This window comes from Sinocyclocheilus anshuiensis, unplaced genomic scaffold, assembly GCF_001515605.1.
Source record: "Sinocyclocheilus anshuiensis isolate Anshui unplaced genomic scaffold, SAMN03320099.WGS_v1.1 scaffold598, whole genome shotgun sequence".
Taxonomy (NCBI): Eukaryota; Metazoa; Chordata; class Actinopteri; order Cypriniformes; family Cyprinidae; genus Sinocyclocheilus; species Sinocyclocheilus anshuiensis.
The window spans coordinates 319,455-344,846 of record NW_015547660.1 but is presented as its reverse complement, the minus strand read 5'-3'; the positions used below and the strand labels follow the sequence as shown (position 1 = coordinate 344,846).

General features: G+C 37.2%; 2 protein-coding genes across 5 annotated transcripts in view; both read right to left on the bottom strand.

The window, feature by feature from the left end:
* Positions 1 to 12,144, bottom strand: part of ttll5 (tubulin tyrosine ligase-like family, member 5) — a 131,937-nt gene extending 119,793 nt beyond the window's left edge. For both annotated transcript variants that reach the window (XM_016504488.1, XM_016504491.1), the window contains exons 1-9: positions 12,092 to 12,144; positions 9,491 to 9,597; positions 8,387 to 8,469; positions 7,808 to 7,914; positions 6,415 to 6,545; positions 6,197 to 6,279; positions 4,798 to 4,867; positions 4,627 to 4,711; positions 1,871 to 1,972 (exon numbers count right to left, since the gene is read on the bottom strand). In XM_016504488.1, the coding sequence (XP_016359974.1) occupies positions 1,871 to 1,972; positions 4,627 to 4,711; positions 4,798 to 4,867; positions 6,197 to 6,279; positions 6,415 to 6,545; positions 7,808 to 7,914; positions 8,387 to 8,413 (605 nt within the window). In that variant the 5' untranslated portion in view covers positions 8,414 to 8,469; positions 9,491 to 9,597; positions 12,092 to 12,144. The remainder of the gene's footprint in view (positions 1 to 1,870; positions 1,973 to 4,626; positions 4,712 to 4,797; positions 4,868 to 6,196; positions 6,280 to 6,414; positions 6,546 to 7,807; positions 7,915 to 8,386; positions 8,470 to 9,490; positions 9,598 to 12,091) is intronic.
* Positions 12,145 to 17,793: 5,649 nt separating this feature from the next.
* The window catches only part of LOC107702238 (feline leukemia virus subgroup C receptor-related protein 2-like), a 40,351-nt gene continuing 32,752 nt past the window's right edge, over positions 17,794 to 25,392 (bottom strand). For all 3 annotated transcript variants that reach the window (XM_016504486.1, XM_016504485.1, XM_016504487.1), the window contains 4 exons: positions 21,875 to 21,980; positions 21,170 to 21,281; positions 20,759 to 20,823; positions 17,794 to 18,964 (listed from right to left, as the gene is read on the bottom strand). In XM_016504486.1, the coding sequence (XP_016359972.1) occupies positions 18,905 to 18,964; positions 20,759 to 20,823; positions 21,170 to 21,281; positions 21,875 to 21,980 (343 nt within the window). In that variant the 3' untranslated portion in view covers positions 17,794 to 18,904. The remainder of the gene's footprint in view (positions 18,965 to 20,758; positions 20,824 to 21,169; positions 21,282 to 21,874; positions 21,981 to 25,392) is intronic.

The window sequence follows — 25,392 nt, the reverse complement described above, 5'->3', positions numbered from 1 at the left end:
CATGCACCGAAAAGGGTCACTGAGAACAGAGCTGATTTTGACAGGGTAAAAAGGGTGTTGTTTCACATTACCATTGAGAAATTTTAACCAAAGTATGTAATGCAACTCCTACGTCACTGTAGAATTAGTTTTAATGCTTTTTTAAGGTATGTTTTTTGCCATACCTGTAATAAATTAAATATCTCTAGTTGAGTAGCAGAGTATGCATTTCATTTGTTTGTGTTAAATAAAAGGAGATCTGACGCTGAAATGTTGCTTTTGAAATCTTGCTGCGTGTTCGTTGCAGCTGTTGTCAGTGGAGACTCTCCCCATTCGTTCCATTGAAACCACAAAATAAAATGCACACAAACATGTCCCTGCCCTTGATACACAATCACTGATGAACGCATTTGTTTTAAATGAGAAAAAAAAAAACTATACGACTGCGGATTCGAACCCAGAAGCTGTGACATGCTGTTAACAAATATCTACCACCTCAGTATTATTCCACTCGCAAACTTTCAGCGGAGCTGCGTACATAATTACTGTCCTGAAGAATTTGTACTATATAATTATTTTGATGTATGGATGTAACTATTGCATTAAAAAGATTTCTATATTAATTCCAAGTCAATAACTTAAACTCAATGTACTTTTGAAATTGATTTGTAATGTCATCTATGCTATTTTTGCTTTGTTTCACCAAGTGCAGTGTAAAATGCACACATCGGATAAAGGGTCACTTTTAAAAGAAATGTAAGCACGTCGTCCAAAAAATCAGATATAGTCACAAAACCGGAATTGGTTATCAAGACCTGCAGTGTAAAGTTTTGAAAACCATTTCAGAGGCATGTTCTTAAATCTGACTCATATATAACATTAAATGCATGCACAGTTTTAAGACAGCCTTAATCATTTTTTTGGTAACTTCATGACTTAAAGGGTTAGTTCACCCAAAAATTAAAATTCTGTCATTAATTACTCACCCTCATGTCGTTTCAAACCCGTAAGACCTTCGTTCATCTTCGGAACACAAATTAAGATATTCTTGATGAAATCTAAGAGCTTTCTGACCCTCCAGTAGACAGCAATGCAATTACCACGATCAAGGTCCAGAAACGTAGTAAGGACATCGGTAAAATAATCCATGTGACATCAGGGGTTCAACCGTAATTTTACGAAGCTACAAGAATACTTTTTGTGCGCAAAGAAAACAATGATAACATAATTTATTCAACAATTCTTCTCCCTGAGTTACCATCTTCCACTATATATATTAGTGCTATAGCCCTACTATAAGGCAAAACAGCTATTAGACATTTTATAATCTACTTGAATGTGTAAAAGAGTGGTAGGAGAAATCACCCTTTACTATACATTTTCACAGCACAACACAGCCTCTATTCTTCATACCGCCTTATAATCCATCAGTGCTGATATGCAGACAGGGTGTGCTATTCAAATTATGTAATTAACATACCCGCAGACCTATTACTGTCAGACTCTGTTCCATGTTTTGTCTGTGTCTTGCTCCCCAGGTGTTCCTTTCCCATGTTTAATTTGTCCCAGGTGTTCCCCATGATGGTTCATGGATCCCAGGTGTGTCTCGTCATCCCCTCCTCCTCGTGTGTGTATAAAAAGTGTTCCCAGTCCCAAGTTCTCTGTCCGCTGTGAACGTCTTCGTGTGAACGTCTTCCTGTGTTCGTCTCCCTTGGTTCCTTGGTGCAAATAAAGTCTTGTCAACATATTCTCCAGCGTCTCCTCGTTCCTCGTGTGTGTGCAACGTGACAATTACCACATAAATGTTGTGCTTAATACTAAGACTATATTCTCAGTATTCATGTTCATATCCACACTGGAAACTGAAATATCCAACCCCGAGAGAGCTCACCTGACGTAGTCACTGCTCTTCTTGTTGACACTGTAGTTGGTCAGATGCATGAACTGGTTCTTGATGTTTGCCGTGGCGTGGTCATACTTCACTGTGGCAAACCTACAACACACACAAGCAAGAAGGAATAAATTAGCTTAATAGTGAGTATGACATTGAACTGACCTGCTGAAAAGAATAAATAGGTACTGTATCAAAGCTAGCAGCCTTGTGCAAACATGGCACGACCATCACAAATCCAGCCACAAATCTTTTTAATATTAATATGACACATAAGCAGAGAGGTTTTGCAACAGCCATCCAACTAAAACTAGCAAAATCACACAACTACAACAGCAGCGCTGTAATGGGATGACGTTTTATTTTACAACATAAAATACATTATACCCCCTTGTGATATTATATAGAGGAACAGTCTTGTGAAGGCAAAAGCTGCATGTTTGTAAGAAACAAATCCATCATTAAGATGTTTTTAACTTCAAACTTGCTTCCGGCTAAAATACAAGTTCATGATTAATAATAATGCTTCCTCTTACATCAAAATCCAGCCATATATTTGTTAAGAGCTGTTTTGAACCGTCTTGGCTTGTAAACGGAGCTTGATTTGTGTAGATTTCTCTCCTGATTCAGACCAGACAACTGAAGAAAATAATATTATGGATTATAGACTCGTATTTTAGTTAAAAAGGTCTTAATGCTGGATTTGTGTCTACGTTAATTGATTTGTGAGACATTAACTGATGGACTGCAGTGCTGTGGATTACTTGTGGATTATTGTGATGTTTTTATCAGCTCTCATTCTGACGGCACCCATTCACTGCAGAGCATCCATTGCTGAGATACTGATGCAATGCTACATTTCTCAGAATCTGATGAAGAAACAAACTCATCCTAATCTTGGATGACCTGAGGATGAGCACATTTTCAGCAGATTTTCATTTTTTGGGGGAAGCTTTTTCGTCTTGAAGAAAGCATTGCTAACAAGTGTCTAAATGGGAGTACAGAGGTTGTCAGGATTATAAATGTCATCAAACAAAAGGCAAACTCATTTAATTGCTAGTCATATGATGAACAAAATGTTTAAGAATCATACTTCTGCAGTAATCCAAAAGCCAATATTGGGTTTTTATTGAAGGAACCAGGATGATGCTAACTTACAGGTTGGCCTACAAAACACATTATCGCTGCAGCGCTCTACACTGATGCTGCATATAATGTTTTCGTCATGAAGTCCACTAACTAATCTGTTTATTCTCCTCATCAACTGCACATGATGGTACAGTGACAATACTGCATAATCACAAACAGTTTTATAACCGTAATCTGAGTGATTTGTCCTAAAGCTCATGGTATTCCCAGAATAATGTGGAGGAAGAATTTTTTTTTAGATAAAAGTTGAGTTGGGAAAAGCACCATGAGTTCATAAGAGAGTGTGCAGAAAACAAACCTAAGCCTAATAGAGGTAGGCCAAGCGTTTTACACACACCAGACCACAGCGGCCCACAATACACTGCACATCCACTTCACACGGCATCCAAAAAATCAGAGGATTTGTTTGAGCTTCTCACTCGCATGTCTGAGAAAACGCTCTCCTCGCTGTGCCAAAAGCAGGACACCGTGTGTATATCTAGATTGAATGCGTTTCACAGGCGCTCAACGCAGGGTTACGGCTGTCGGAGCGATTGTGAGCAGTCAGAAATAGTTCCCATTATGTAAAAATATCATAAAAAGGAGCCTCTTCAGGTAAAAAAGACAATTATGTAAGCCTGAGAACTTGCTGCCTTGAAAAAGTTTTTTAAACTGTCACATTTTCTTGGTGCTTTAAATGTAAAAAAAAAAAAAACTTGTCAATGTCCTTCCAGCAATGAGACAATGGAAAGCTTTGTTTGAGGCCTAGATGAGCCGGTCCAACTTTACTGGAAACATTTCTGCTGCCATCTAGTGTCTGTGCTATTTCAGTGTCTTAGAGAAATATTTCTGGTTATGTAGAAGTTGCTGTTGCTGAGATCTAAATGATGAAATTCTGATGCTTGTGATGCAAATCAATGAGATCTTTCTAACAGTACAGCAGATGCTGACATAAAATGATCTAAATATCAGTCGTCACTCTATATCTCCAATAATCTGTCTTAGTAAAATGAGATTGAAATGATCCAAACATATAATGCAATGCAATCCAATGCTGATTGAGAGATGAAGAAATAAAGGCTCCTCAGAAGCCTGATGATCACATTTGATACATCTGAACATGATTTTTCAAAAAAAAAAGAAAAAAGATGTCTGGATAATACATATTAGACTGATTTCTGAAGATCATGTGACACTGAAGACTGGAGTAATGATGCTGAAAATACAGCTGCGCATCACAGAAATAAATTACATTTGACTATATATTCTCTATATATTTTAAATATATAAATATGCTATACAGTATATTTTAAATTGATAATTCACAATATTACTGTACAATACTGTATATTCGATTAAATACATGCAGCCTTGGTGAGCAGAAGAAACTTCTTTCAAAAACAAAAAAAAACTTAATTATTCCAAACTTTTGACCACTAGCCATGTTGCTTCAGTCCAGAAAGTGTTCATCTTTAAATATTCCTGACAATGTGAAAGTTATTCTTACAAATACTTTTTTAATTCACATATCATTTCACAGCAAGAGACACTGAACCAATTATACTACAAGGCCTTTTACTTGCTAAACAAAAGTCTAAACTTCAGACTCTGGATGATGAATGAATTACCTGGCAAGCCCTTCCTCATAGAGATAGATCAGGAGAGGGTCATATGAGGTCACCAGCACATACAGACGCACGTCAAACTTAAAACCTGCAGATGTACAAAAGAAACACAATTTAAAAACATGCGTTATGCAGACTGTGTTAAATCTGCTGGTGTCAGTGTGGTATACTTACCGTCAATTAGCAGAGGATTGCTGATGTAGCGCGACACCAGAATATTCTCGTCCAGTGGGATCAGACTCGGCTCACTCTTTCAGATAGAAATGTACTCATATTTAGGTCAAGTATCTATCTAGACAGCATTTTTGGGCATCAGAGGCACATTGATGTGAACATCAGAAAAGCATGCTTAAAAATGCTCCCTGTCCGCTGCTTATGAAAATAGAAGTTTATTTAATTCATTTGTATTGGGACTACATCAATCTTTTTTTTTTTTGCATTAAATTTGTAGCTCTCCCTGCATGATTCGCAATGGACTGAAGCAGGAGAGCAAATGTTGAAATTAAGTGTTATTTTCTGTACTTCTGAGTAAAGGAAAATACTTGTTAGTGTTTAATGTTCAGTTATGTTGGATTTTTAGTTTTTGTGGCTATCACTGTGTAGTAAAGCTTGTGGATAGGAACAAAGATTTATGGATTGTGTTTTACAAGAAAATACTATTTCAGTCTTTCTACTTTCACATTTATTTCGATGTTACTTTTTAGTTTCTTTGTCATTTTTTGCAAAATGCACTAGCAATTTCTAAATAAAAATTGTTTCAAAGTAAACCAGAGAAGAAAAATGTTGTGAATTGGTGGGTTTTTGTTAAATGTGTGCCAAAATCATCACAATCAAAAGAACCAGACTTGAACTACTTCAGTCTGTGTGCATTGAATTTATTTAATACACGAGTTTCACAATTTGAGTAGAATTACTGAAATAAATGAACTTTTCCACGACATTCTAATTTATTGAGATGCACCTGTATTCCATCAGTGGCATTTTAATAATTTCTGGTCTATATATTCATCGTCATAGACTCAATATCTGGTCAGAACGGGCCTTAAGACGCTGTCAAGTTCATGTCATCGGCTCACGCCTTGCCTGTGAATGATATGTTATGTTGCCTTAAGCCTGCCTGCCTGTGATTTGCAGCAACATGATCTCATGCATTTTCTCAGATCTGGCCATGCAAGCAGCACTGTACTGTTTGTGACACAATGTACGTGTCTCCAGCGACACAACAAAACTGAGAAAACTTTACCTTTATGCAAATGGGAAAAAACTACTACCAATGGGAGTGAAGCCAGTGGAGAACCTGTGATCCGTCTCCTGTCAGAGAATTTCAACCAGTCACCGTATGTAGTTAAAATGAAACATTTTTAATATAAACTCATGGGAAATTGTGTGTTCTCCTTAGTAATCAAACTAAGCCCTGTCCAGTCTATAGTATTGTGGGAAATAGATTGATTTTCACGTCAGAAACACGCCAATGATGCCTTAAAATGCTGCCTACATAGGCAATCTTTGAAACAGAGCCACTTGTGCATGCTCCAGATGAGTTTTATCACATCATGTTCCCTTGATCACTTACACTGCTGACTAGATAGATGCCTCTGCCCCTGGAGGACGCCACTGGTTTGATGATCCACGCGCCCTTGTCTTTGCTGAAGGAGCCTGAGGTTTGCGTGAGGACAGAGAGAGTGTTATTAAAGCCCAGCAGCGAAAGCAGACACATTTTTCTAATTGATGTTGTTTATGATAATAGCCAAACACATGTCCGAGTGCTGATTGGACGAGGTGCCCACTCACTGCTGAATTCCTGGAACTCTGCAGGAAGCACAAAGGTCTGGGGTACGATGTGGAAGTTTTGAAAGCCGTGGGTTTGCTGCATCCTCTGGATGTTTTTGTAGAGCCGGTCTTTCCGCGTGAGCTCGTACGACCTGGAAAGCGACGGGAGCATTGACCGTAAGTGCCTAGGATGAGGTTAGCGTCTGAGATAGCGAGGGGAACATAAACCCTTGAAATAACACCGCAGCGGCAGCACATGGTCAGTTTGATCTATTGCGCCGTTTCAGAGAGGCAGGCGTCCAAACAAAATGTACTCGGCTCAAACTGCCAATGAATACTTCCCACTTGGAAGGCTGGAAGTGTGGATGTTGTTGTTGCTAAATGAGAATGTGTGTGACTTTGGTAACTTGTTGTCATTGTGGGATACACACGGCACACCACAAACTAGTGTTTGGTTGAACACCAACAACATTCAGGTGAAATAAATGTTCCATAAATCACAGGTGCGCCCAACACAGAGGCGATCCCAGAATGCACCGCTCCTTGAAAATCCATCCAAGATGGGTGACAACGTGAGAAAATGCTGATATATCCAACATTTGTGTGTGCTGTCTACGACTCGGCAACAAAAATGATTAATCATAATTTTGATGAACAATGACACATAGATTCTTAAATCCCAAGAATTGACATATATTGCGCGATAAGTCGATATATTGATTATTGCGACAGGCCTACATGCAGAAACTAAGAAATACATTTTTATATTTAGATATTTATTTTGTTAAGGGAAATTAGTGGTCTGGTTTCTACAACTTTCTATTTGGAGCAAAAATCTGGCTTTAAACCTGAAAGAAAAAAAGATCTGACATTTATCGTGATAATTATTGATATCGACTGATATGAAAAAAATTATCGTGATAATTTTTTTGGCCACATTGCCCAGCCCTACTGAAATGTATCATGTTTTGTGTAATCATCAATCAGTCTTTCAAACGCAAAGAGACGTCAATAAAACAATTGTAAACAATGTAATTTAATCTTACATTTCTCTCAGGAAAGCATTAAATGACCATAAACTTGTTTGTCAACTAAATAGATGTACTATATTACATTATCTGGTAAAGATGTCTCATTTAATGCATGTTTGAATAAATCCATGGAAAAAGGTTTTTTATTACAGCCACAATTTAAAATATTTCAACAACGAATTAGAGTAGACACATAATTAAATCATTTAAAAGTTTATATTAAAAACCACCTTATGTCCAATTTAATGTCTAACTAGCCCTAGTGTCATTGAAATAAACTGTGAGTCATATAACATGCAGACTTGCCCGTTTCATGTGGGATCCAGCCTCAGAAGGAAGCTGCCTATGCAGACAGCAAGACAGCTCTCTAATGACAGACTCACCTGGGAAAGTGGTTGACTTTCTGGAAATCCTGCAGAGAGCGCAGAAGATAGGGCTTCAGGTGTGAGCCGGTCCACATCAGGTTAAAATCATTGTTATTTGGGTGCACCTAAACATAGAAACAATCTTATTTTAGGCCAGGGTAAAGTCAGAAATGAAAAAGATTCAGTAGAGTCCCAAAGTTGTTCTACAGTTATTTTCATTGCTCTTACATTATTGTATTGAGCCCCTTTTATAAACACTAAACATTGTATTACAGCTTATTCTAAAGAAGCTGAATTGTAGCTTAATATTTGTGTTTCTAAAATGAACTGAACTGTGCCAATGTACAAGTGCACTGTGTGGAATCCCATAATGCAATGCACTTGACTTCAACATCAATTTCCAGTGGGCCAAATAAACCATAAGTCATATCAGATGTTATTTTAAACCTCTTTTTCTTGAATTATTTTTTTTCTTTAATTATGGTATTCTAAAACTATAATAATTTCTATACACAAGATGAAACTCCTCCATTGCATTCATTTTGGCAGCAAACAGTGTATGCTAGCATTTCATTTCAAACAATGTCTATGCTCTACCTCATGGAATCCGTGACTGACCAGCATGCCACGAACAAGACGGCTCTCCGTACGCACAATCTTGAAGGCCAAGTTATATTTTTCTATTTTAAAAAAGTAAGAAAATCCCATCAGAATTACCACTTCAAGAATTGAGGTCCCACTACAATGCCACATAGCTAACACCAAATTTATAAAAGCAGACTCTAGATATTAAATAACACAAGACATGCTATTTATATATACAATTATTTGTTACTAGAAAAAAGTAAATATTTTAATATCTGTTGTGAGTACAACAAGATAAGAATTACTATACATGAATAATGTAAAAAAAATTATAATCTCGTTGTCTATATGTGACCCTGGAGCACAAAAGCAGTCTTAAGTCGCTGGGGGATATTTGTAGCAATAGCCAACAATACATTGTATGGGTCAAAATTATCGATTTTTCTTTTATGCCAAAAATCATCTGGATATTAAGTAAAGATCATGTTCCATTAAGATATTTTGTAAATTTCCTACTGTAAATATATAAAAACTTCATTTTTGATTAGTAATATGCATTGCTAAGAACTTAATTTGGACAACTTTAAAGATGATTTTCTCAATATTTAGATGTTTGTGCACCCTCAGATTCCAGATTTTCAGTGTCTCTGCCAAATATTGTTATATCCTAACAAACCATACATCAATGGAAAGCTTATTTATTCAGCTTTCGGATGATGTATAAATCTCAATTTTGAAAAATGTACACTTAAGACTGGTTTTGTGGTCCAGGGTCACATATAAACAATATATGTATTAAACAGAATGTACGCGTGTGTGTGTGTGTGTGTTTTATGGTTTTGTTTTGACAGTACTAAACTAATGTATTCTACATATAGAAAAAAACAGTAATGAAAGTACTGATGTAATTACTGATTAGATTTCTCTGTTGTGTACCTGTGCAGAATTTGTTTGAGCTGCAATTTAATAAATTCTTCTTTATCAAGCATACAAGATTTTTATTTTTACACATACTGGTAAAAAGAAATGTATAGCCTGAATGCACTGTAAGACACTTTGGATAAAAGCGTCTGCTAAATGCATAAATGTAAATGTAAGATTTCTCAGTGTCTGTACCTCCAACAGAGCGGATGGCCACATCTTTGGACACAACGGCTTCTGCACAGAAGAGCAGCACGGGAATCCTCTTGCTGACACCACTCCAGGCAATGCAAAGAAGTTTCCTATCACAACAGGTGTTAACGCAAAGAGAGATCTGCTATTTCCTCTGTCAGATGAATTTCACATTTACATGACATTGAGATATTACCAAAGTCCCTTTCAAGGAAAGTCAGTTCTCTCGCCGGCCATACTGTCAAACTGCAAGCCAAACTCGCATTTAAACAGCATTTTTATTAATGTACAGTTTCTTACACTCAAATTTATTTCAGTTCTAACGGCAATGACTTTGCCAATTGGTGATTGGCTCTTTAATTTAGAAGGCTGGACTTCCTTTTACTAGAGCCGCTATACTGCACAATGTAATAGATTTCCCTTTTGCTTTGTGAACCGTCTTGGTAATATACAGTCTAATATACAGTAACATACAGTTTGCAAAGAGATGCAAAGATTAAAATGTTTTACAGGAAAAAGAGCAACTCTGATAAAAGCCTGTGCAATATGAGACCCTGAAGTGATATATGTGAACAGAGATAAGATGGTACACTGATATATGTCCATCCATCACACATGACAGCAAGACAAGGCATGTAATCATTATCACCTCATGTTCAATCATCCAGACTATATAGCAGAACGAATCTAAATAAAAGACTGACTTTTCACTGAGTGTGTTTTTGCAGACAGATAATGCTACATCCTGACGTAACAAGACCAATCTCATGCATGTAATAAATTATCGAAATATCGCAAATGTACATATCGCAATATGCATATCGCTACAGCTTGCACTATTTGGGGCCATGAACAAAAGACAAAGAGAAAATAACTCACTGCTCTTACCTAAATAACTTTTGTAGCTTAAATAAGAATCAGTGCATATTGAATTCAAAGAGTAAATACTATATGCAGTGTTTAATATTTCCTTTTTATTATTCAGTTCCTAAACTCATGTTAAAATGATTACACTAATGTTAAAAAAATGACATTTTTATGTAATGCTCGAGTAAAACACTACCGTTCACTTTCAGAAGTTGTTGTAGGGGTGCTTTCTTATTAGAATCAGAATCAGAATGAGCTTTATTCACCACTTAAGTGTGCGCAAACACAAGGAATTTGTTGTGGTTTTACAGGAACTCTTGGTACATACATGCATACAAATAACCATATATATATGACACAAGATAGTTATAGAAGTTCACAGAACTGACTCAGCAACAGCTGAGTAAAACTGATTCATCTGAGCATGTGGCACTTTAAGCATTATCGTATCGCATATCGCATTATTTAATGAGTTATCGCATATCGCATTTTTCTTCAATATCGCACAGTACTAAGTGTAACACAGTCTAAACCAGTCAAAGACTGATATATCAGTGAAGGCCTGGTTTCCCAAACAGCGACAGCTCTTTAGAAAGTTGTGCAAGAATATTTGCACCCTTTTTTATGAGCATTTCCCCTCGAAAAAGCACTTAACATTCACAAAATGCTGAAATGTCACTCTGAAATTTAACTTTTTTCATTTGAAATGTATTTTATTTGATGCACTTATTATTATTTTTTTATTACAGAATTAAAAAAATAACATGCACATCAAGTTAAGTTGTCAAATTTAAGTAAAATGTATTTATATAGCAATTTTTACAATACACATTGTTTCAAAGCAGCTTTACAGAAAATCATAATGATAGTGTTTATAATGCCTTATGGTTGCATTGATCCGATTTGAACTGTGCAATAATAGTTACATTTTGCAACAATACAAGCAACCAAGCAGTTGAGACTTGCGATTTAGTACATTTGAGTAAGGCTGGATTTACAGTATTTACAGTAACTGTACAATTTAATATTAATTATTATTTTGTTAATTAATTCAAGTTAATTCATGAAATCAGTTTTTGCTCAATTTAAAACTATTACAAAAACTATCCTGATATTAAAGTCATATTATAAACTGCATATTATTAAGTATCCTAGGTTTTATTAAGTTTAGACTAATTGCGTCCTGCAAGTGACTGTCTCTTTACAATGCTCTGGTCACTATACAAATACTCCAGAGCACTTGTAGATCTACAGCTTTTGAAAAACAGCCCATAATTCTTCTAATGTGATCAAATGATCATCTTTGCAATCTTCTTAATGGCACTATTATGTCTTGAGAATGTGGGTCATTAGACTGATACCCAGCAGCTGGTATAGAAAAACCTCCAAAAGAATTAAACAAGTTTTGGGTTTGGATCGCCACAGACCACTGACCTTTGTGTCACTCTGTAAAATATTCATGGTTGTCTCTTAATAACTTCACAGGGAGGCTGAAAACAGACGTGCAGAACGTCTAGACTATTTGAGGAGCGGCTGCTACTATTTAAGAACTGACTCGTCTATATTTAGTCACGATAAGCTCTGTGAAATCATGACATCAGTCTGTATGCAGCGCCTGATGCTTGCTGTAGTTTTGTGTGTAATGATGGTAACGTGACTAGTCCTGCTCACTTATTAACTGAATGGAATCTCCATGATCAATACTCTTAAGCATTCTGCTTTAGTAAAGACACTTACTCTGGCTCCTCTTCAGACGATGACTCGGATTCGTCCTTCTGTTCTCTCACGACTGGCATCTCTGTCTGTGTGTGTGTGTGTGTGTGTGTGTGTGTGTCTGTCAGCTCAATGTGTGTGTGTGTGTGTGTGTGTGTGTCTGTCTGTCAGCTCAATGTGTGTGTGTGTGTGTGTGTGTGTGTCTGTCTGTCAGCTCAATGTGTGTGTGTGTGTGTGTGTGTGTGTCTGTCTGTCAGCTCAATGTGTGTGTGTGTGTGTGTGTGTGTGTCTGTCTGTCAGCTCAATGTGTGTGTGTGTGTGTGTGTGTGTGTCTGTCTGTCAGCTCAATGTGTGTGTGTGTGTGTGTGTGTGTGTCTGTCTGTCAGCTCAATGTGTGTGTGTGTGTGTGTGTGTGTGTCTGTCTGTCAGCTCAATGTGTGTGTGTGTGTGTGTGTGTGTGTCTGTCTGTCAGCTCAATGTGTGTGTGTGTGTGTGTGTGTGTGTCTGTCTGTCAGCTCAATGTGTGTGTGTGTGTGTGTGTGTGTGTCTGTCTGTCAGCTCAATGTGTGTGTGTGTGTGTGTGTGTGTGTCTGTCAGCTCAATGTGTGTGTGGCAGCACTCATCTCCAATCTACTTAACTCATCTGGAAAACAACGAGATCTTCGTGAGAAGAGCTGTCATACAATTACAGCTTTACTGTGATTTATGAATATCAAACAATATGCATTTTACATTGCTCTGTGTGGGATGAGGAATCATGCAAAATCAGTAAAAATAAAGTAAAACAACATTTATGCAAAAATCATCAGTAGTCAAAATAAAATGAATTAAAAGGACGGTAGTTTACAAAGATAGTAATCAATGAATGTAACAAATAATAAGTTACCTAAATATGTAATTAAAAAGGTTAAACCATAAAACATAACATATACAGTCAAAACCAAAAATTATTCAGACAGAAGATATAATTGTTGATATTTTTTTACTAGTGGGTGCAGGACACTATAGTCCAGTTATGTAAGTGAGGATAGCAAAATAAAGTAAACTGTGAGATATTATAAGCAAAAAATCTTCATACAGTGGACTACCAGTAAAACTGATCACATTTGGGACCAAACGTAATTATTCAGACACTTTGACCTTTAAGTGTTTCTCCGTCTACTATTTGTCAATTACTATAGTCTACTACGACTGAAAATATATAATATCGCAAAGATATGATTATTACTAGTTGTGTGTGACTGAAGAGAGTCCACTAGCTGTTAGCTAACCGAGCTAACCACACTGTGATATAGGAAGTAGACGTTTGAATGTCTAACACAACACATTAGATAGTTAGTTTGCTGCTAAATGTAATTAGTAACATACCTGTTTGTGTTGAGTGAGTGCTCTTAAAACGTTACGTGTGATTATTAACTGTTAGCTCCATAACCCACACCGGCGCTAAACTCCGGACGCCTGTTACTATAACAACCAGCTGACAGCTACCGATGTGCGCATGCGCGCGAAACTGCAACCAACGGGCGGCCGCTGAGTGCGCATGCGTCGCGTTCGTTTCGCGTTTGAACTTTTTGAGTAACGAGCAATATATTACCAAAAAGGCGAAATGTTTTAATGCAAAATTACATTACATGTTTTCGGCGCTTTTTTGTTTTTGGTTTGTTCCCAGAGATTTACATTTAATTTAAAATCATTTATAAAATGTGAACAAATTGGTTTACATTGAGTCCACTTCTTTCTTCGTATGTATATTGTATTTTCCTAATAAAATAAACAAATGTATAATATGTTGTTCATTAAAATTCACAATTTCAAGTTAAAATCGTAGATAGACTGTATTCTGACACGCCTTTAGAAATCGTCAGATGCTTATCGGCCAGCGATTGGTCCGAACTCCTAGAAGTGGGCGGTCTTTTAAAAGACTGGTCCCAAACTATCCAATGGGGTGGTGGTACGGCGTGACGCAGCCGCCTTCCGCAGTTTCTGATTGGACCGCATTCAAGTGCATGACTGCTCAATGTTGTGAACTTGAAGAGGTTTGATAAACAGAAATCAATCACGCCGACTGATGTTTGTGAGTATATAGTTATACAGTACATGTACGTATTGGAACACATACATAAGGTAAGACTAAAGTTACTAATAAACAGTGTCGTATATTATCGCATGTGACCCTGGAGCACAAAACCAGTCATAAGTAGCACGGGTATCATACATTGTATGGGTCAAAATCATTAGGATATTAAGTAAAGATCATGTTCCATGAAGATATTTTGTAAATATATTAAAATGTTATTTTTGATTAGTAATATGCATTGCTAAGGACTTCATTTGGACAACTTTAAAGGCGATTTTCTCAATATTTATTTTTTTTTTTTTGCATCCTCAGATTCTAGATGTTCAAATATCAGTCATTGTATCTCGACCAAATATTGTCCTATCCTAACAAACAATCCATACATCAAAGGATAGCTTATTTATTCAGCTTTCAGATGATGTGTAAATCTAAATTAAAAAAAGACCCTTATGACTGGTTTTGTGGTCCAGGGTCACATATGTGTAATGTTTAATGATGATCCAGACGAGTTTATGATAGCATAACAACCCAGACAGAGAAGCACCATAGTGCCATGTTCTTTGCATATGTGTCATGGTAGTACCATAGAGTAATACCATGCTACACGAGCATTACAGTCATTCTGTATGGTATATCTCAGAGTACCATGGTAATAGCATGTCGTGCCATCAGTGCAGCACTGAGCTGATCTTCTAACCCTGCTGTTGATCTCCTGCAGGCGTGCGCTGAAGGATGAGCCGCTTTCTGAACGTGTTGAGGAGCTGGCTGCTCATGGTGTCAGTGATCGCTGTGGGAAACACAGTGCAGAGCTTCAGAGATCACAGCTTCCTGTCCCAGAAGCTCTACACAGGAACACCTGAATATGGTCAAGACCTGCTCTTCATAAACATCACCTTTATTCTTTACCGACTCATTAACTAACATTATCACTTAACAGATAAGCATTACCGTTGTTTATTGCGTGTACTGTCTATGAACACAGAAAGTGTCTACATTTAGTCATTTAGCAGACGCGACTTATAAATGAGGACAATGGAAGCAATCAACAAAAGAGCAATGATATGCAAGTGCTATAACAAGTCTCAGTTAGCTTAACGCAGTACATGTAGCAAGGGTTGTTTTTTTATTATATAATAAATAAAAAGCAAACAAATAGATTAGAAAAAGAATAGAGCAAACTAGTGTTAGAGGCCTTTTTTTGCTTATTGTTAATTGTAAAATAAATAAAAAAAACAAATTAATAGAATACAAAAAGATTAGAGAAGCAAGTGAATAAGTGCAGTTAGTAAATAAATAGAGTGCAAGTCTAAAAGGGGCAAGTTTTTTTAATATAAAGAATAGAATTAGAATAGAGTGTTAGAGTTAGAGGGTCAAATAAAGATGGAAGAGATGTGTTTTTAGCCGATTCTTGAAGATGCTGGGATTGAGTTGGGCAGGTCATTCAACCAGGAGGGAACATTTAATGTAAAAGTCTGTGAAAGTGATTTTGTGCCTCTATTTATAGAGTTTATTTTCTATCTTTATTTAGACACATATACATGCTTTAAAATACTGTATGCCTCAACACTATCATTTTTACTGATACATTTTTACATTTTAGTGTAGCAAACAAGAATATGAGCAGGTAGTTAAAGAACATTAGAAATTGTACACATTTTCAGCCAGAGTTAAGTCATTTTAGGTGCTAAATGTCCTGATGTGTTATTCTTTAGTAAACGGTCTTCAGGCGAGAACCTTTGGCATATGGACTCTCCTGTCCGCCATCATCCGCTGTGCCTGTGCCATAGACATTCAGAACAGTATTTTTGATTAAATAAATGCAGCCTCGGTGAGCAGAAGAGACTTCTTTGAAAAATTAAAAGAATCAGTTATTGCAAACTTTTTGAACAGTAGTGTACACCTGCATACAAAAATATACAGCATGGAGGTAGATTTGATCTGATACCTTGAAGTAGTTTGTGTCTGTACGAACACTGACTTTCAAATACATACTCCATATTTGAGAGAAATGTAATGGAAAAATATATTTATCATCATATAATATTTCACAGTTATACTGTATTTTTGATTAAATAAATGCAGCCTCGGTGAGCAGAAGAGACTTCTTTGAAAAATTAAAAGAATCAGTTATTGCAAACTTTTTGAACAGTAGTGTACACCTGCATACAAAAATATACAGCATGGAGGTAGATTTGATCTGATACCTTTAATATATAAACATAACATATTTTTTTAAATATGCATGCATGTGTGTGTATTTATATAGACATAATAAATATACACAGAACACACGTAAACAAAAACTTTTCTTTTGGATGTGATTTTAATCGTTTGACAGCACTAGTATTTACATTTTTAAAAAGTATCAATGTTGATTTCTGACCCTTTGTATTAAAAAGTTTGGGCACTACTGTTTTCGAATGATAGTGCAGTGATGGAAACTGTGAAATAACACAATTGTAAGTCTGAAAACCTGACACATTTGAGCTGCTTCTGTCTAGATGACAGCTCTGAGCTCCTGGAGGAAATTTTGTAGTTACATTTCTATTTGTTTAAATAATGAATGTCAAGCAGAACGGGTTTTAATAGGTGCTGTTCATGAGTGTTTATTTCTGGTCATGTCTCAGTGGTTTCTCTATAACACATGTGGAATAGTTTACATGACTCATTTGCAGTTTAGCCACTAGTTATCTCTTTATTACTGAATGTCAGATTTAATTTACGACACCAAGAATTTCTAGATTATATACAAAATGTTTCTATACAAACAATAACAGTACACAGGACTACATCCACGCACGTTTCTAACATGAACAATGATCTGATCACAACACGGCTGTACATTGAAACTAACTAACATTGAACATCTCTACACACTGAAGTCTGAGTTGTGACTGATCATCTATTTTGCTCAAAATCTGTGTAAAAACTGATATCAAAGCCACTTTTCTGTACAGACATCTATGACTGTGGTCTGATTTGTTACACAGAATCCATGGCATCTCAAAAATAAATATTGCTGATTTGCCCAAAAATGTGTCTCATATTACCTTCCATCACGTACAGCTTTAAAGCATTTACCAATGTAACAAAAGCAGTCAAATGTAAAACGTTAATGACAAAAAGTATTTGACCATGGAAGATGAGATTGTGACGTCTCAATGGGATTCTCCTGGCTAAATAAAGGATCAAAAATCTTTCAACTTGGAGTCTGCAAAGGACTGGAAAAACATGTTCAAACTCTCCATATGTGAGCCTGGAGCACAAAAGCAGTCTTAAGTCGCTGGGGTATATTTGTAGCAATAGCCAACGATGCATTGTATGTGTCAAAATTATTGATTTTTCTTTTATGCCAAAAATCATTAGGATATTAAGTAAAGATCATGTTCCATGAAGATATTTTGTAAATGTCCTACTGTAAATATATCAAAACTTAATTTTTGATTAGTAATATGCATTGCTAAGAACTTCATTTGAACAACTTTAAAGATGATTTTCTCAATATTTAACTTTTTCTGCACCCTCAGATTCCAGATTTTCAAATAGTTGTATATCGACCAGATATTGTCCTATCCTAACAAACCATATATCAATGGAAAGCTTATTTATTCAGCTTTCAGTAAAAGTAGTTCAATTTTGTGGTGCAGGGTTACATTTAATCTCTTAAACTTCACATAAACACACGTTTATGAATATCTTCCTTTTTCCCCACAAAATCCGTAATGTTCTGTGGATGCAGTAAAAGCAAAAAAAAAAAACATCAGACTCGTGTTTGCATTTTCTTCTATCCATAATTCTGACCTTAAAATCCGGATTAGGCATCAAATAATCTCATACACATGACAATGGGCTGAGAATTGAACAAAACGTTGTAATGCGGCTCAGACAGGATTCATGTGTTTGTTTGTAATTAACAGATAATGCGAGACGTCTTCAACCTCTTCTTTGCTTCAGCAAAACAGATACAGTTTTTGGAATCAGCAGTCCAAAATGAGTAAGAGAACATCTTGGATTTCATTCGGCGTAATCAATCACACATTACACTGCACACTACAACACACATAAACCATTGCAGATGTTCCCAAAATAAATTATGTTCTAATTCCCTGTGTTCTGCACTGTTGTTGTGTTAGTATTGCATTATATAAGACGAGAGTATCATCACACATCTCCACTGACCACTGATGCTCTTTCACAAGGCGCTCACACATTTAAAGCACCATATATTGAATTGATGGTTTCATTGAAGGACTTTGACCTTCCATATTAACCTGAACACAGAGCGAGATCTCCTGAATCAGATCTAGATGTGTCTGTCACAGAGACACTTTATACTAGATTAGTACTTGTAGTGCTAAAATCATTTGGTTCTCATAACTAAAGTTTAGGTCAGCTCTAACGGACCATCATGCAAACATCATGATACACATAAGGCGTAGAAAATTACACATTACAACATGAAACACGAGCAGTTCATGTGAATTGTTCATAAATCCATACATGTGTGAATTGAATGCAACGGCCTGCAATTTTTTGTGCTTGTGTTTCACAAATGATTCCCACTGAATGTTGTGACGTGGGAGCACTGAAGGAACAATGTAAAGTTAGAAAACGTACTTTCGGTTGTGCTTGAGTATGTAAACTGAGCTGTCATTGTTCAGGATATTGGCTGTGTAGGAAGTTCAAGAGGATTTATGCGTATGATGGTTCATATGGATTTGTGATGCACACTGAGAGTGTGATTCCGATTGTTTCCGTCTTTACATCTTCACCTCTTTTACCGGTAGCGATTTTCCATCTTGGGGATGTACGGATGAGTCCTGAAAAGAAGAAACAAACAGGGTAAATTAAGCCTCCGTTCACATTCACTACTGTTCCTCAGTAAGGGACTATAATAATTTTGACATAAACTAACATAAAAAAATGCACTTCATGCAGAGAGAAATTGACTGTAGAAATCTAAAACTGTACAAATGAACCAAGAAAAGTAATAGATAGAAATAGTCAAGTGAAATTTATTTGTAAAGTACTTGTCACAATACATTTTTTTTTAAAGCAGCTTTACAGAAAATCATGATGTTGATGTTCTGTTCATAATATCTTAATATCTTCATGCCTTATAGTCACAGCTAGCATTATAGACCTGGGCAATGATATAGTTTATATTTTGAGATTTGATATACTGTGTGTGTGTATATACACTCAATGTACAACCACATTATACATATATATATTATACCACATAAATAAATAAATCAGGCAGATTTTTGAGTAGAGAGTATATCGTTTTATGCAACTCTACTGTATGCATGTGAATAAAGTTCATATCTGTTTAGAATCATATCTATTACATGCTTATTCACAGACACACATCTCAAGAATGCTCATGTTTGGCAAATTCAGCTGAAAATTCATTGGTGTGCTTACTGTTTGATCTAGTTTACTGACCAAACTAACATATCTGATATGCTTTTTAAGAGATGTGTGTTAGTACAGTTATTACTATATTTATATGCATCTATTTTTTGTTTATTTTTATATTTGATTATTTTACCTGATTTTCACTGGCTGCACAGTTTTGTTGGTTTGTAACTTGCAGTATATTCGCCTCTAGTATAGTCAAGTTCTTCCCCATTATTTTTTTGTGCCATATGGACACTGTGTTTATTTTTGTTCTTTCTCTTAAGATGACAAAAACCTGAGGTTTATGGATGGTTTTACTATTTCTCCCCAGACACAACAGGCTCTTTTCTTTGAGTGCATTAGCTGTCAGACTCTCACAGCTGAAGCTCTCTCATGCAGTTTGATCCTGAGTTTATCCCGTCACTGGTTAAGGTCTCCCTGTCCTATGAAGTGCCGCTCAGCCGTGGCCTCCAGCTCTTTCTACTCCGCTGTCAGACCTAATCGTCCCATCATAACACTCAGCCTGACCGCAACTTCACTGGGCTGAAGGACAACTACAATAACTGGGCGACTGAAACATTTACACAAATGATCATGGGACATCCTGGATCCTTGTCACCAGCCTTGTGCTCTTACCACTAGATGGCCACATTGAGTTTTTTTTTATTTTTTTATCCAATCATCTGATCATCTGTTTGCTGTTTGCACTCATCAGTTCTTCTGTTGTTCTTCTTGTTTTTCTCTCTTTTAATTTCTACCCTGTTTCCTGTATTTGACACTCTATTCCAAACCCCAGTGATCTGTGTGTCTTTGTATGTATGGATTACATCTGGTGAAAATTTCAAGTCAACAGCACCTTTAGAAATATATTTACTGAGAAAAATGGTGACGTGACTTATTTTACCCGCTGTATATTAGTTACCAAATATTGGATTCAATTTATCAACTTGGTTTCTTTCAGTTAGCACAGGTTTTGTACTGATTAGTCACTGGCCTCACTGATCTGAGCTTATGTACCTCAGTTTTTGAGTGAACAGTTCCAAAATGATGCACTGACTGAATTATTCACTTCTCAGACGCTCCAAGACCCAGTAAACGCCAATTCAACATTTAATCGATGAAAACGTGCCAACCAACACCAACAGAAGCCGACAGAGGTAACACTGGGTCAAATAGAGATAGAGATAGAGGTCAAATTAAAACATACTTACAGCGATCACCTCTGTCTGGGATTGACTGTTGGCCTTCTGTCGCCGCAGGTCAGATTTTATAAGCACTGTGAGGCAGAGAGACATAAACTGATAGTCTGAAGTTAAAAGTAACATACTTTTTAAATTTCATTTACATTTATGCATTTGATACATGCTTTAATTCAAGGTTTACACTTCATCAGTTCATGCATTCCCTGGGAATCGAACCCATGACGTTGGTGTTGCAAGCACCACTGCTCTACTGTCTGAGCTTTCATGGTACGTTCATATTACTGTATAAAACCCTGCGTGTGTGTATGTGCCACTGTGACGCAATATACTGAAGTTATGCTCTATTCATCACGTGTGCAGAAGATGAGTGGAGCGGTTATCTAGTGGTCACATGATGAGTGTCATGTGATGAGCTTCTACCTGTCATGATGGAGCCGATGAAGAGGAACACACAGAGGAAGATGTTTCCGGCCAGTGTGCTGAAGTGATCGATGATTTTGCCTTGAATGATGGTGATTGCAATTCCAAACATCTGCATACAACAGAAAGATCCTGAGCAAGTATGTCATGTACCATAAACATGCTGTTATCTTTATACACCTCCGTATCTTCTTAAGCGCTACTGAAATTATGTTCAACCAACAAACTACACTGATTTGGAGAAACATAATAATCTGTAGTATAAACAAATTTTTAGGTAGATTAGGGAACACATTATCACTATTAAGTATTAAGAGTTTTCCCTCAATAAACTGCAAATGACTGCTTATTGATAGAAAGAACGGTAGTTGTTGTAGTAGTTATTTTTAGATTTGGGGTTTCAAAATTGTTAAATGGTGGCACTGCAATCAACTAATCTATTTTAGTTCAAATTAACAGCTAGTATATCACATGCTAAATATAACTTATTGTGCATGTATATTTAATGAATAAGTGAAAAAAATCAAAAAAAGTTGATGTATTGATCAACACGCATTATGTCAACAGACGTTTTAATTAAATCAATACCTTAGAATTTTAAACTTGCAACCATGCATTTATTTACAGTAAGTCATTCAGGTCCCCTGAATGTCTTTTTAGATTTGACTCATCCTCATATCTTAAAGTGCAGAGCAGATGCATAACCTGCGCTGAGCAGTTGAGCAGTCCTGAAGATGTTCCCTCTGACTCTGGGTACGTGAGCTCCACTGCAAACTCAAAGCCCAGCGGCAGATAACCCGTCATGAAGAACCTGCGGTCAAAGACAGAAGAGACTGAAGAATCAGCTGGTCCAAACAACTGCACTGTATGCATCGATACTGGAAACAGTTCATCAGTCAGCCATTAGCACTCATAAAACATAAAAAACATACATCTAGTTCACTCATGAAACTCTAGATGTTGCAAGCTAATAGGTCTTTTATATGCAATCTGCTATATGCTATATGCTATAACACAAGCTGCTCGGCCTCTTCTGATTCTCAATATTTTAATAGTCAAGTTCAGTGTTGGCTGTAAGCTGGACCTGTAGGGCACTAGAGTTCCTCTGAAACCCTCCACCTCCCCCAGCAACACCTGTCTAGTACTGCAACGGGATTTATGTATGCATAGCCATGCAGCAGCAGCATATCTTACATGCTAACAGCAGCATGTCTGTGTATCTATTGGCAGTAGCAAGTCCATACTGGCTCTGCAGCAGTGTGCGTAGCAGATCTAGTCTGCCAAGACCTAATACATTAACAACATTGTCATATCAGTTAACATGGTGAAACTAATTACAAAGTTGTAATGATTGAACTACAATTAGATGTTGATCCACAAAATGTATTTATGGTCAGTCTGTGTAGAAATCATGAGGTAAAGATTTGGCTGGCTAGCATGGTTCAGTTAGTTGACGCTGTGACTACCATACTGGGCGCAAAAGTATCTTTCATAAATTACAATATTTCATTATTAGATGTTTGCACTCTAAGAGTGAAATGGACTTTTGTTGTGAAATTCTGCAATGTTTTTATACTTGTGCACGAACACTGGCACATGTGCACTTTGGTCAGAGTGGAAGAAATGTGATGTAAGCGTATACTGTGACAAAGCTGAGAAAAGTTTAACTTTTCTCTAAACAGACACAAAATCTTTTCCTTCCAGAATGTTGCATTTTGATAACACATTATTTTAATGTGACATCGTTACACTTGTTACATGTACTTGCTATAGTGAAAACTGTAAATTATGTAGAATTACAAGCAACTAACCCTAAACCAAACCCTAACATTACAGTAAATGCATGATGTTAATTAATAATGTAGCACGGCCACACAAGAGGGAGATATTTACAAAGCTGTTGATAAAATGCTAATTTGATTGTTGATATATCTCAGCTGTTATCGTTGTCCGTTTGTTTGTTTTTCCCTGTCGAGTGTTGTGGACCCTGTTTCTTCTCGCGAGAGTTCCGTCATGACGCGCCAGGGAATCCCCTGATGTCATCTGAATCTGCTGATTTTAAACTTCCGATAAAAGAAGCCAGTTTATCGGCATTTGAGTAGCAACGCTCAACGTGCTCATTTTGTAATATAATCAACGATCGATCGTCTCATACACTCTGCTGTTTTTTTTTGCTGTGACTCTTGGGATTCTCCTTGAGGAATAGTCCAACTTTATCACAGGACAGCCTGTTCCTCTACATGCTCCCGGACTAAAATTAGTACCACAAGCTCTAATAACTGATTTCCTGCATTACTACCATGACAAACCTCTAGGAGGCCATCTTGGGCAGTTAAAAACCCTGCTGAAAATCTTAGAGGTGGCATGGTGGCCATCCGTAAGGAAGGACGTTTGGGAGTACGTCAAAGGCTGTGAGGTATGCCAGAAATACAAACCCAGCAATACAAAACCATCTGGACTTTTGCAAAGTTCACAGATCACAGAGCCTGGACACACCCTAGGGATGGATATAATGGGTTCATTCCCCACCAGTAAAAAACAGAACACCTACCTCCCTGTCATTGTTGATTATTACACGAAGTGGGTGGAGATGTTTCCACTTAGGGATGCCAAGACCCCGAAAATAGTGAAAATCCTCCGGGAGGAGATTTTTAGTCGTTGGGGAGTCCCTAAGTACCTGGTGTCTGACAGGGTTGTGTTCAGAGACTAACAACAAGCTGCCACCCACAAGCAAACTTACCTGAAAGAATCAACCAGATTGTAAAAACAATGATTGCTGCCTATGTTGGACAACAACATCAAACTTGGGACCAGTGGCTACCAGAATTACGCTATGCCGTTAACACCGCCCAGCAGGAAAGCACGGGGAAGACACCTGCAGAGCTCATGTTGGGTAGGCAAGCGCTGGGACCACTGGAACGACTAATCCACCGACCACCTTCACCTGATCAGGCTGCGTATTCCCTAGTGGAATGACAGAACATCCTGACGGAGGAGGTGAAAAACAGGATGAGGATGAGCCAAGCCAAACAAGTTAGGTATTAAATTTATCGTTTTACTTGATCTTAGTGCTGCGTTCGACACTATAGATCATGACATATTCATAGATCGATTACAAAACTATACAGGTATTCAAGGGCAGGCTTTAAGATGGTTTAGATCCTACCTGTCCGATCACTACCACTTTGTTCATTTAAATGGGGAGTCATCTCAATTATCACCAGTAAAATATGGAGTGCCACAAGGATCTGTCCTAGGTCCGCTGCTATTTTCAATATACATGTTGCCCCATGGTAATATTATTAGAAAATACGGGATTAGTTTCCACTGTTATGCTGATGATACTCAACTATATATCGCAACAAGACAAGATGAGTGTGTTTAAAATGTAAAAGATTGGATGACCAATAATTTTCTATTATTAAATTCGGATAAGACAAAGATATTATTTATTGGACCAAAAGACAGTACACAGAATCTCTTGGATTACAATTTGCAACTAGACGGATGTACTGTTACTTCCTCTACAGTCAAAAATCTGGGTGTTATATTAGATAGCAACTTGTCTTTTGAAAATCATATTTCCCATGTTACAAAACGTACTCGGTTACTAACGTAACCTTTTTTCTCCTGAACTGAAGCCTTTTTTCATTCATGCAGTGAAACTGCACGGCCATTGGTTTGTGCAGTGTTGGGTTTAAAAAAAGTGCTGCACGAGCCTATGGTGACGAAGCCCGCCAAGTCTGCCAAAGCCCGCCAGAATGGTCGGGGCATCTGGCTATATAAGCGGGCGTTCGCCACAGGATTCTCAGGTTACTTCGACTGAAGCGATGACCGTGAGTCGTGCATCTACATAGCATGACCAGAAACGCAGTACTCGTTCCCATATCTCAGGGAACCGAGGTTATGTTAGAATAGGGGCATAAGTGGCCGCTATAGCCGCCACATAGACTAAGCGTGGATGGGGAGCGTCCCTTATCCAGCAGCTCTTGCAGAAATGACAATACCTCTGTCTAATCGGAAGTATGAGGGTCTTTGCCGTGGTTTAGACACCAAGCGGAGAAAAAAGACCACTTCAAGGCGTAGAGGTAGACGGGGCTCTAGCCTCCGAAATTGTGTTTAAGATTCACTCTGGGAGGCTTGAAGGCTCCCGTCAAGTGGCCAGAGGTGCAGGGCCCATAGGTCGGGCCGAGGATGCCATATTGTCCCGTTCACTTGAGAGT